This window comes from Monodelphis domestica, chromosome 1, assembly GCF_027887165.1.
Source record: "Monodelphis domestica isolate mMonDom1 chromosome 1, mMonDom1.pri, whole genome shotgun sequence".
Classification (NCBI taxonomy): Eukaryota; Metazoa; Chordata; class Mammalia; order Didelphimorphia; family Didelphidae; genus Monodelphis; species Monodelphis domestica.
The window spans coordinates 414,122,701-414,135,939 of record NC_077227.1 but is presented as its reverse complement, the minus strand read 5'-3'; the positions used below and the strand labels follow the sequence as shown (position 1 = coordinate 414,135,939).

The 13,239-nt window shown below is 38.3% G+C and overlaps 1 protein-coding gene across 2 annotated transcripts in view; it reads right to left on the bottom strand.

Annotated features, from left to right (window-relative positions):
* The window catches only part of PAPPA (pappalysin 1), a 289,767-nt gene that overhangs the window by 66,414 nt on the left and 210,114 nt on the right, over window positions 1–13,239 (bottom strand). For both annotated transcript variants that reach the window (XM_056822169.1, XM_007474734.2), the window contains exon 14: window positions 3,835–4,003. In XM_056822169.1, coding sequence (XP_056678147.1) covers window positions 3,835–4,003 — 169 coding nt within the window. The remainder of the gene's footprint in view (window positions 1–3,834; window positions 4,004–13,239) is intronic.

The window sequence follows — 13,239 nt, the reverse complement described above, 5'->3', positions numbered from 1 at the left end:
AGGGATAGGGAACCACGACAACTCACAGGCCCATAGGAAGCAAGGGAAAGAAAGAGGAGGGAAAACTGTGAAAAGATCATTAAAGAGGAGGGTAAGACAGGGCATAGGGGTCCTGGGGATCAGAGAGGGGTAGAAAGATCAAAGATAATATGGGGTTAGAGATATCAACTATGAAAATGAAGGGAGAACGAGAAAGGAAGGAGAAAGGATAGGAGAAGGGGGAGGGAGGAGAAGAAAGAAGGGAGGAGAGGGGAGGGGAGGAGCAGAAAGCACAGGAGAGGTGGAGAAAGGAGAAGAGGAGAAGGGAAGGGAGAGGGGAGGAAAGGATAGAAGAGAAGAGGAGGGGAAGGAAGACGAAGAGAGGGAAGAAGAGGAGAGATGGAGGTTGGAGATACTGAGACAAGGAAAGGGTGAGGGAGGAGAGACAAAGACAGACACAAGCAGGCAGGGAGAAAGAGCCAGAAATGGGTACAAGGGTGTATATAAACTGTGTAGAATATGATCAGGATAAAAGATTAGTAATGAGATATTTATTCTTTCCCAATAGAAGACTTCCAATTTCTGAGAAAGGTCCTGCTCTGTTACTGATGTGAAGTGAGGTTTCAATTATTTATCTATCTATCTGTCTCTCTATTTGTTTCTTTGATTTTTTGGCATGATCTGTGATTTCATTGGTGTGTAGGGAATTCCCAGTAAGGAATTTTCTCTACTAATATAGTCTTAAATCTTAAAGAAATTGCCCAAGGGTGCTATGGGTGAGACAAGAACTCAGGTCTTCCCAACTCTAAAGCCCAGGTTTCTATTCCCTATACTATGAATACACAGATGCCTAAAATCTTAAGTGTTAGAAGCTACCCAACATGATATCTAGTCCTTTATTTCCCACAACCCAACATCTTGCCTAAGGCATTATTATAAAATAGTAATCCAGCCTTTTCTTAAATATATCAAGTGACAATATCTATTCACTACCTTAGAAGTCAAGTTTGTTCCACTATTCGCTTTTCTTATATTGACCTAAATTCTAGTAACATTTCTGTAACCTCTACCTTTTTGTCCTGGTTTTGGTCTCTGGAATGTCACAGGATAATAAGAGGAATGGGGTGCTGCTCTGAATGCTGAACTTAGATTCATAAGACTTAAATTTGAACCCCAGATATGACACCCAACTACCCATGTTTGCCATCTTACTTCCAGGGTCACTTCATATCTCTGGGTCAGTTTTCTTAGTTGTAAAGTAAGGGATTTGGTTTAACCAAGAGTGTCTAACCTGCAGTTTGTGAATTTTTTTTTTAATTTTGATAACGCTATTTCAGTATAATTGTTTACCTTTGTAATCAAATACATTTTATTTTATACATTTATAAATATTATTCTAAAATGGGATGTAGGCTTCACTAGACTGTCAAAGAGGTTGTTGAAACAAACAAAAAAAAAGATTAAAAAAATCTTTGGCCTGAAGTATCTTTAAGGCTCCTTTCAGTTCTAAATTCTTTGATCCTATGACACCCTTTGAATCCTTACTTCTTCAGGCTTATATATCTCCAATTCTTTCAAGCCCTCCTTTGACTTGTTTCTGTTTTCATATGGAGACTGACGGAATCAGCCACCCTGGACTCATAAAGAAAGAATCTTTGGCCTAGCATCTTAACTTGCATGCTTTGGGAGATGGGCTTTTGTGATTCTCCCTACTGCCAAAGCAGATGCTGCCTCTGTCAGGCTGCCTTCGTTCTCCAATTCCCTAAGGTTTCTTCCATTTGGTGATGAAAAACATATTTCCAGTTCCACAAAGAGTCCTTATACAAACATGGGCATCATCAGGGCCCCAGTTGGTACTGATTACCAACCTATGTTGTCCCATTCTATTTCCAAACATCTTCAACTAAAGAATAAATTGGAATTGAAAGGCTAGGAAAAGAGGAAAAATAAGATGGATCTAACAAATGCCAATACCAAGGTGCAAGCAATAATAACCCAACCCTGAGCTCTATGCCCAGTGTAAAGGAAAGAAAGAACCATAGACTGAGGTGCAAAGGATTTGAACTTGACTTTGAACAACTGATCACCTATGTTTTTTGTGAAGAACTCTTTAAAACATGAAACAATGTTGAAGGAGAAGTGGGTAAGTTTCTAAAAGCAATGGCACCTCAATTTGATACCCTTTGAATGCCCCCCCTCTAGAAATTGACTTGCTTCCACAGCCTTTCTTCGAAGGGTTTGGGAGCCATTTTACAGTGGAAGTAACTCCTATGCAGGCAGAGACTGGTCCATGCTTATGCAATACTACTTCTTGTAAAGGCAAAAATCAGAACCAAGTGCTCTGCCTTAATGCCCAAATAATATGTAGGGAACTGCCAGACTACATGGTCTTTGGAATCATTAATACCACCATAGAATGAAGAATCCTTAGTCCTCTCATTTCAATTCAATTTATACATGAAGCCAGGTCTTCAAAAACTCTTCCCCTTAAAAATGCTTCTGAGGGTGTTAAAATGTCTCTCCCTACAAGTCTCACCCCCTAAAAACAATTCCCTTTTTTTCGGGGAGACCAAGTTCAAATTTTTTGAGTGGGAAAAATGAAGCCATTACAGGTATTTCCTAGCCTAATGATTCACAGTTGTTGGCCTATGTTTTCTTGAACTGTACTGAGTTGAAGCTAGTCTCAATGCAGATACCATTAAGACCACAAAGCCTCCTCTTTTAAGTTCTGAAATTGTCTATCCTGCAATTGTGTTGAAAGACCTTATGTTTCCCCTCTATCCTGCTCAAAGGTGTCATGACAAGTATAGTGTGAACATGATTACACAACCACCTGTTTGGAAATATAGAATTCAATCCATTCTCCCTATACTGTACATTGAATTGATGAGCCTGGAACACCATTTGGAACCAAAAGATGAACAAGTCTTCTAAAGTAATGCCTTGTTATCTGAAATCTTGGCATGTGGTTGGGTGGGACTAGATGAAGTAAGAGGGTGTGGGGGGTATAAATACTCAAAAAGCCTCACCAAGCTCCAATTTGCAGCATGCCTCCTCTTCTTCCCAACTTACAGGAATGCAACATGGTGCAGGGAATACCAACATGGGGCAGTGGAATGAATATTGGATTTGAATTCACAGGACCTGACTTAGAATACTGCCTCTGAACCTTACTCTCTGTGTGACCTGGCAACTTACTTCATCTTTCTTAACTTCAGTTTCTTCATCTCTATAATGAATGAATTTAGTTGGATGATGCTTAGGTAACTGCCAATTCTACATCCCAAAATTTCATTTACTCTCCAACTTAAAGGAGAATCAGTTTATTATAATGGAAAAGAAACTGAACTTGAAGCAAGAGGACCTGAGTTATCTCAGCTATCTCAGCTCTTCCCCTTATTAGCTTATTTGCTATGTGATATTAGGCAATTCATTTAACCTTTCCAGGATTCAATTGTCTCATGTGTATAAAGGGTAAGTAGCTCTATAGGACCTCTAAGGTTTCTTTCAGCTCTAGATTTATGAGCCTATGATACTATGAATCAAGTTTCGTTTATGTGAACATAATAGTAGAAAAAAATGACAGTAGTGTCATAACCATGGAATCCACTTGGATTTTGTGTGGAGTCAGCAATGGTGTATGAATCATCCTACCTGTATGAAATTATTCCAAAAGCTGGATCAGGGAGGGAGTGGGGAGATTCCAATTTTTAGAAAACTGCTAGATTTTATGCATGGCAGATACATAAAAATATTGATCAATTAATTCTTCCCCTCCCCTCTCACCTCAAGTTTTGCCCCAGACCACTAGTTTTCCAAGACTATGGATTATTGGATGGGGACTACTCAACTAACCTGACTCTTGATGAGGTCATCATCTCGATGAATTTGCAAAATGTAGCCCATTTTGCAGCTGATAGTACACTGGGCTCCATTGTACCGTTCACTGTTGGAGCAGTTCAGGGATGCATTCTCAATATTCAGCTCTTGGCAGTCAGTGGCTTCACAGGAGAAGTGGACACAGCTGTCAAAGAAACAAGAAATGGGCCATTAGTGCACTTCCATAACTAGACAAATAGTAGCAAGCCAATGGGAAATTGAAGGCTGAGTGATCAGTCAAAAACAGATCGAAGGGCATGGTAAGGATAAACATAGATCTGCTCACTAAATCTGGGAGCCCTAGAACCAGGACACTCTCTTGATGCTTAAAGGAAGTAATTTTAAGGCAAAAAAGAGGAAATACCATGTCACACAGTATGTAATAAACATAAGGAACTCATTATCCCTAGAAGTTATATATGCAGTGAGTGTAAATAGATTCAAGAAGAGTGTAGATAAATTCAAGGGTGATTGATCTGTAGCAAACTCTCAAAAGGAAGTAAGGGATGTTTGAGGTACATCTCTAAGCTTTTGACTTTAGTAGCATACAGAATAATTAAGCTCTCCCACAAACTACCCCTCAGTGCTATATTCAGAGACAGAATCTCACTCAGTTAAAACAAGATTATAACACACACACACACACACACACACACACACACACACACACACCTAAACCAGGAGTCTAGAAACAGAAATTAAAAAAAAAACCTTTACCTTTTCTCTTAAAATTAATACCAAATATGCCAAATATGGTTCTAAGAGAGAATAGTGACAAAATCTAGGCAATACGGGTTAACTTGCTCAGGGTCATGTAGTTAGGAATATGAATATGAAACCAGATTTGAACCAGGTCCTGCCAACTCCAGGCTTGGCATTCTATCTAGTGTGCCACCTAGCTGCTCAGAGATAGAAATTTTAGTATAGGACTTGCAAGTGTACAACTACCATGGTCACCTCACTTTGTATCTCTGTGCCTGGGTTTTCTCATATGTCAAATAAGGGTTATACTACATACTATGTAAGTTCCTACTGAGCAAAAGAGTTATATGATGTAGTTTCTAATTGTCTTATAATCTCTTCTATCTAAACAGTAAGGAACATTAAGAGACACTAATGTGGTGCTGGACCTGGAGTCAGAAGACCTGTTTAGCTCTAATGGCAGGAAAGCGACTTTAGCCCTTTTCATTCTTAGATTACTCATCAGCATTGTGCAATGGAATTAATCATAGCACCTAGATGAGTGGGTTACCAATATTGGGTTGTGAGGAAAACACCTTGCAAAGCGCCAAGTATAGGAAACTATATGTTGTTGATATTATTATTCTGTAAAAGAAATGAGTACTATCTTTATGGCTACCTTTGAATTAAGATGAATATGGTAAAGGATCAAGTTAGATTTGTTAAAACTCCCCAATTAACAATTAGTGTTAAAAGTTGCAAAATCTTGCCTAGGGTTGTGTCATGTTGAAATGGACAAGTGACAGATTTGGAATCAGAGGATGCAGAGGATGTAGATTCAATTTCTGTCTGTCCTGGAGCAAGTCATCTCTCTTCTCTACACCTTAGTGTCCCCACTTGTAAAATAATGGAGTTGGGCTGAATGATTTTGAAGGTCCCTTCTAGGACCAAAATGTTAAACCTATGAAATGCCTATTTTTCCTGGATGTTGCATGTCCTAGGGATACTAGGGTATCCTTTAGTCATAGTAGGCTATGACTAAAATACTAAGAAAAGAGTGAGCTTTTATCTTTCACCATCTGGATGCTCTGGTGAAGACTGTTTAGTAAAGGCAATACCTTTACCATCTGGGATTCCATAATTCTTTAATGAATGATTCTTTGGCATGTTCCAAAGTAAATATCTTAAAAGGATAGATCTTCTACTGGAGGTATTTCTCTGATCAGAGAACATTGAGAGTATAAACCATAAAATGTTAGGTTATTGAGGGCAGCTGGGTAGCTCAGTGGATTGAGAACCAGGCCTAGAGAAATGAGACCCTAGGTTCAAATCTGGCCTCAGACACTTCCCAGCTGTGTGACCCTGGGCAAGTCACTTGACCCCCATTGCCTAGCCCTTACCACTCTTCTGCCTTGGAGCCAATACACAGTATTGACTCCAAAATGGAAGGTAAGGGTTTAAAAAAATGTTAGGTTATAGAATTCAGAAAGTTAGAACTGGAAGAGAACTCGGACCATAGAATGTTATAACACAGAATGAAGAACATTAGAACTGAAAAGGGATTCAAAGATATCCTTGAAGCATAATTAAAAAAAAAAAAGCATTGGATTTGGAGTCATTTGGGGAATTAAATCCCAATTCTTCTTCTACCTTGTGGACCCTTGGAAAACTATCTTGCCTATCTCAGCCTCAGTTTTCTCCTCTGTAAAACAAGAAGGTTGAATTAACTTCTAGCTTTAATCTTTTATGATCCTAAGAATTTTCTGTAGACGAGAGAAAATTATTTCTCTATTCTCCAAAGTATACATTAAGTTGTTGACAGTCCATTATCCTAAAAACCTGGAATTAAGGACACACTCCCCCCCTACCCTGAAACAATCAGTGTTTAATTCAGTATATCAAATGGATAGTGTTGTGATTTTTTGAAGTCCTGCAACCTTGAAATGGAAGGCAGCATGTATTAAGTAATGGATATTGAACTGTTTTGATTTTCACTAAAATATTCTTATTTCTACTGATTGGTCCTTTGAGGCCCCAGTAAAAGACCCTAAGACCCTTTCCACAATTTCTTGAAGCCACTGAATTAGACAATGTGGAGACCTCTAAGAGGGTGTAATTCTATAGTTAATATGAGAGGCACTGAAACCAAACAATGTAACCGTTGACATTTTGTAAGCAAGCAAGGGGGAAAAATAATAATAACCAAATGTTTTCAATGTAAATAGATCTGCTGTGCAAGCTACTGCTTTGCAGCGTGCTCCCCTGAATTACTTTCCCATAGTGCAGTGGCTCTCAATATGCAGTCAGCTAGAACACCTGTGTTCAATTCTTGAGTCTCGTCAGCATATTCTGGGAACTCCTGGGAAAGTTGCATTCCCTCTTTGGGCTTTGGTGTTACCAAAAGGCTAATCAAGGGACTGCCCTCCTACCTGGCCACATTCCCAAATCTATCCCATCTCCCAAGCTAATTGCCTCATTCATTCAGTAAGGGCTAGTGAGTGGCTCAAAAGTTGCTGAGTAAAGCTAACTTTCTATCTACATTAGAGGCAATGTGATATTGTGGAGGAATAGAAAAGAAAAGTAGATTTGGATGGTCTGGGTTCAAATTCAGGTTCTTCTACTTACTTCCTGTGTGGCCTTGGTCAAGTAAATTGTCAGGCCATTAATAATTATTTTTTTAAGGATGTAATATTATGTGCCGGGCACTATGCTAGGTGCCAAGTTATGGATACAAAGGCAAATCCATACGAATTCCTGACCTCAAACAGCTTAAATTCTATCAGTAGGAGAGAGCAGATGTGTATATATCTATACATATATGTATATAAATCTATACATAAAATATGTATATATCCATATATCTATATGAAATTAGTTAAACTTCAATTTCCTTAATCTGCAAAAGTAGGTAGATGATCTCTAAGGTCTTCTATCTCTGAATCATATGAGACATCTATTGTCTTCTCAATGCCTTTCTCTTCAATCCTCCTTGACCATGAATAAAAAGCAGGGAATTCCTATACTTACCATAAGGTTGGACAGTATGACCTTTAAATTTTTTTCTAGCTCTGACCTTCTATTATTTAGAATTTCATGACAGTGAGAACATGTGTTTTCAACCTTTAGTTACTGATGGACTACTGAATCTCTTGAAATATTTCTGTAGTTCCCCAGAAACCTCTTCACCCTGTAATTCACACATTAAAAGTACCCTTTGCCCCTTAAATCTCTCCCTCTGATTGTCTTGTTCATCCCAGAACTTCCATTTTATGGAGGAAGCTCAAGGCAGCCATGTATTCGTTCCTTTCCAAATTGTATTCCTGACCATCCTTCGACTTCTTCTACAATTCCTCACATTGTTTTTTTCTCCACTTATCTGTCAGTACCTTTTTCTCTATAATCTTTCTCTATTAATAGATAAGCTTCTTGAGGACAAGGGAGTATCTTTTTTTTTTTCTGCTTGTATCAGCATTCCCATGACTTAACACTATGCCTGGCTTACAGGAAGTACATAATAAATGTTTGTTGACAACATGAAGTGAAAAGAACACTTCACCTAAAGGCATAAGATCTTAGTTTGAATTCTGATTCTTGAGAAAAAGGAGTTAGTGAACCCTCTCTGAAGCTCATTTTCCTCAGTGTATACAGAGGAACATAATACTTGTACTCTCTTACCTCATGAGAAGAAAATGTTTCAAGAAATTTGTCAGATGTGTTAAAGAGATGTGAGTTATTTATTTTTATTCAAAGATAGCCAGTTTAAGATGTCTATCAACTTGCTTTTTTTTTTTAATTTTGGAAAAAAATAATTTAGACTTGGAGAAGGGATTAACACTCCAAGTATATCCCCAATTTGGAGAGAGAAAGGGGGGGAGGGGTAGAATTTTACTTATATAAATAGGATATGGAAAATAATGAAGGGGAGGGAGGCAGAAGGGAAAGCTGGGGAAATGACAGGATTTAAAAGGCAACAGAATTCTTTTGTGTTAAATTCTCATAGCTGAGAAAAGCTTGAGACCTCCCCACCCCCACAACCCAACCAGGTTAAACTATCAATGAAAAACTAATCAATTTTTGGTGTGGGTTTTAAAATATATTTACATTGTAACTTGAGCCAAGATTTTGAGTAAAATCTTTATTTGATCAGAAACAGCCCTACCATTGGCAATCCAAATATATTTAAACCATATATAACAAAGAATGACAAGGGGTGTTGTCTAGCTAGTAGAGAGAGGGGGCAGGATTCTAGGGACTGGCTAAGCCTGAACTTCTAGATCTGCCTCTGAATCACTGTTTGAATTTGAGTGGTGGGCCATTTTCTTTGTAAAAGTAATAGTAATAGCAACAGCAGCAGCAGTAGTAGTTGTGGTTGTAATACCATATGGTATGAGGAAGAGGAGGAGGAGTTGTAGCTGAAGTACCACAGGGTATGATTATAATATATTTAAGATCATTCAGGAGGGAAAAAAAAAGTACTCTCAAAATGTTCAACCAGAAAATGAAAATTTTCTCCTGAAAATTTATAGGAAAGAGATATAATAACCTTGATATTAGAAAGAGATTTGGGGCTTTTATCATTGTTAAAAGAGGCCAGATATTGGCTCATGAAATAGAATGAACAAAAATACCAAAAGTGAATTGGGTTCAAATTGTAGCTCTGGTATTTTTTACCTCTGGGGTAGGTTATTTATTCTCTTGGGTCTCAGTTTCCTACTTTACAGTGGAAGGGAAGTGGATTAGAGTACAGAAGATCCCTTTTTGTCCTAAATCTAAATGCATCTGCAGGCTTCACCTTTCTGCTTATCATTGTCTCCAAAGTGGATACTTGAAAGGAATGGCCTGACCTTTTCAACTAATTGATAAACTATTCATTTGTCCCAAGATGGTTTTATTCAACGAGCAATGATTTTCAAATTACATGTAAGACCTAGACACCTTCTGAGAATCATGGTCATGATTGTTGATAAGCAAAAAAAAAAATGTTTATCTTGAATCAGAGTCTAACAAAGACTACTGAATGAAGGTATTTGGCTTCAGCCTTAACCCCTCTAAAAATTTCTTTTGATGTGGCTTTACTATGAAGAGAATAGCTAATTGCCCAACACTCTTACTTCTTATAGACATAAAAAATCCAGAAATGTTTGATATGGAAGGTAATTTATTGATCATCTAATCCATCTTTCATTTTTCAGAGAGAAGCTTATGGCAGAAGAAAGAAGGTAAGGGCAGGATAGATCCTTAATGATTAGCATCTTTTCCCAGTGGATCACCTTTTCTATAGATTTTGGGAAACATCTCATTAATATACATACATGGTAGGATGTGGTACTTTAAAGGGGAGACACTTGAAGACATTTTACTCAAAATTTCCCATTTTTATATAGCCAATGAGTATCTTGACACCTTTCTAGATGCTTTAATACACTATTTTGTTCTAAAACCATTGTGCAGAAGAAAGAGCACTGAACTGGTAGTCAAACTTGGTTTGTCTTTGCTTTTGTCACTCTGTGTGTGACTTTTGTCACATCATTCCCTCTTTCTGGGTTTTTCTGATTTGTAAAATGAGGGGGACCAGATTACCTTTCAGATCTCTTTTAGCTCTAGAGGCTATGAAATGTTACCATATTATTTATTTATTTGTTGTTTGGTAGTTGTTTTTTTTTATTTATTTATTTTTTTTGGTAGTTGTTTTGAGAGCCATCTCCCTAATTATCCCAGGCTAGAAGACCACTGATAATTTATGGCTTGGATCCCATTAACAGTTGGGATGAAAACTTTTGACCTGCTCTGGGTTTTTGGACCTGGCCTAGCTCTCCTTTCTAAAGCAGTTTCATGGTCACCCCCCCACCCTCACTCCTGTGTGCTTACCACATTGCTTTAAGCCCTATCACAGCTCTAATCCCCAAGCCCAAGTGATTCACCAGCCTCAGCCTCCTCACCAGCAAAAATTACAGGCATGCACCATCATACCTGGCATTAATATCACTTCTTAAAGAAGGAAAATTGTTTGTAGATATTCCATTTTAAGAGAAAATTTACTTTTATTCCAAGAAAACTAGAGTAAAAAGAATAGGATAAGAAATTATGGGGTTTGGGGAAGGATGTAGAGAAAAAATAGAAAAAGTAGAACAAAGGGAGGGCAAAGTTTTTTGAACTTTTTGAAGAGATAGAAGAGAAAATAATATATAAGATAGATGAGATAGGGCAGGGAAGAGGAAGAAGCCTTGGATAACCGGTTTTATCTATTTATTCCACAAAATGAGCATCTACTATATTCTATATCTTAAAAGAAGGAAAGGTTTCAAAGTAGATAAATAAGTACAAAGGGCATTCTGGACAGAGAATAATAAATTTATAAAGGTGGCAAGTCCAGGGTAGAGCCCATCATCATGATTTGCTGTCTCCTGGGAACCATTTTATCTCCCTCCCACCTGAAAGAATAAGCCTTTTCCTCTCCTCATACTTGGGAGAAAGTATAAGCAATTAATTTTGGCAGGGGGCCTGAGGTCCTCCTTTGTTGGAAGTAAATCGCAAAGTTTATAAACAGTACAAGGTCACCCTGTGTCCCTGTCATGGACAGCATGCAGGCCTGCTGTCCCAATCCCTGGAAGGCTCAGCCACAACTCATGAAACAAACTCAAGCTTGAAGAAGCAAAACCAGAGGTGGAAGGGTTTCAGGAACAAAATCCTAGATTGGAGATTTCCAAAGGTTACTTTTCTCTGTTATAACAGCCCAGCTAAAGCTAGGTTCCAAGATCTGAATATGTTTTTGTAAAGAAGGAATGAGGGGAGAAATTTTAAAAGGAAAAAAAATATTTCTAAACACACAGTACTTTGCAGTTAGAATCTGTTCAATTCCTTCTTGAAACTGGATGAATTAGAGAAGGGGGTGAACAAGAGTAAGGCACATAACTCACATGAACACTCACTCGTACAGATAGCCCCAAACTTCAGCCTTTCTTTACCCTTCAGGTTCTCTCTCTCTCTCTCTCTCTCTCTCTCTCTCTCTCTCTCTCTCTCTCTCTCTCTCTCTCTCTCTCTCTCTCTCTTTCTTTTCTCTGACTCCATCTGTCTGTCTGTCTGTCTGTCTGCCTGTCTCTCTCTATCTGATTTTTGCAGTAGGATTTGGCCAGACTGCAACAACTGGACCTCTCAGTTGAAATCTGATCTTCCTTTCTTTGGGCCTCTGAATTTATACAGTTTATTGCACAAAGTGATCAGAGGCCTTGAATCTAGGTCAGAACACACTGACTGATTGATTTAGTTCTAGAGATATTCCTCTTCCTCCTCCACCCCCCTCCCTTAGCACCCAGTCTTCTTTGCTCCCCACCACCTCTACTCCCTCTACCAGTAAAGCAAGAATTGAAAACTCAGACACTATATAACCCAGCCACTCCATCTATACACATACTTGAAAGTACCTCCACAGATGTTTTTTGTATTGTTCTTTGTTTATTTAAGAACTGTCTGCTCTTTGTTGGAAGAAATATTCATTAAACTTACAGCATTCACCTCATTACTGTTATGATTGCTGCCATGTCATTCACAGAGATGTTCGCTAGCCCTTCCAGTGTCTTCCCTGCCTCATCCAAGCCCAAATTTCATCTGGTCTGTGAATAGTGTATGTATGCTCCAAGGGTAGCTGTCTGTGAATAGTGTATGTATGCTCCAAGGGTAGCTGCAGACCATAATTATGCTCAAGGCTATTGTATACATAGAAGGAGGCAAAATCCCAGTGAGATATTTTGACTAACAAAGCATTCAGTTATCGAGTTTGGTCAAAGGACAGGGTACCAATATCTCAGGGATGATATGCTGAATAATTTCTATGACATGTAATCCAGAATGTGATACCTGCTCATGCTCAAATAGGAAGGAATAGAAATTTTCTTTCCTTTTTTTTTTTGTAGGTAAGGAAGGTCTCTTTTGAACCATGTTAAATGAAAAGGACCTTAGAATATAGAATGTTAGAACTGGAAGGGACTGCAGCAGGATTTAAACCCATTTTTCTTGACTCAAACCAAGGCCAACTCTATCCATGGCTGTACTGCCTCATATGTAAAATCAGTTAATACTCCTGGATTAATGTATTTCTTGTTGGTTAAATATTGCTAAGAAGTTTAGAAGAAAGGTGCTATGGACAGGTAATGTCCCATCAACTTTCCCCCCATTTTTTGACGATTTGCCTTTATATTAGAATATAGGAGAGGCAGCATAAGAGAGTGGATGAAGAGCTAGCCTTGAAAACAGGAAGATGTTAAGTTCAAGTCATATTTTAAAAACACTGCTTATGACCCTGGACAAGTAGTTTTACTTCTAAGTGTTCTAGGCAGCTCTCTAAGATATGTCACAGAGAAGGCACCAACCTGCTTCTTCATCCAAGATTTGAATTCAGGAAGAGAAGTTTTCTGAACTTCAGGCCCAGCACTCTATCCCCTATACCACCTACCTACCCAGAGTCAGGAAGATCTGGGTTCAACCTCAGGCACTTACTAGCTGTATGACCCTGGACAAGTCACTTAACTTGCATTTGCATTAATCCACTAGAGAAGAAAATGACAAATCATTCCAAAATCTTTACCAAGGAAACTCCGTGGACATTATTAGTGTTCTATGGTACATGGGGTTGGTCACTAAGAGTTGGACATGACTGAAAGAATGAACAACAAAATCACTACAGCAAACTTTATACAGTATATG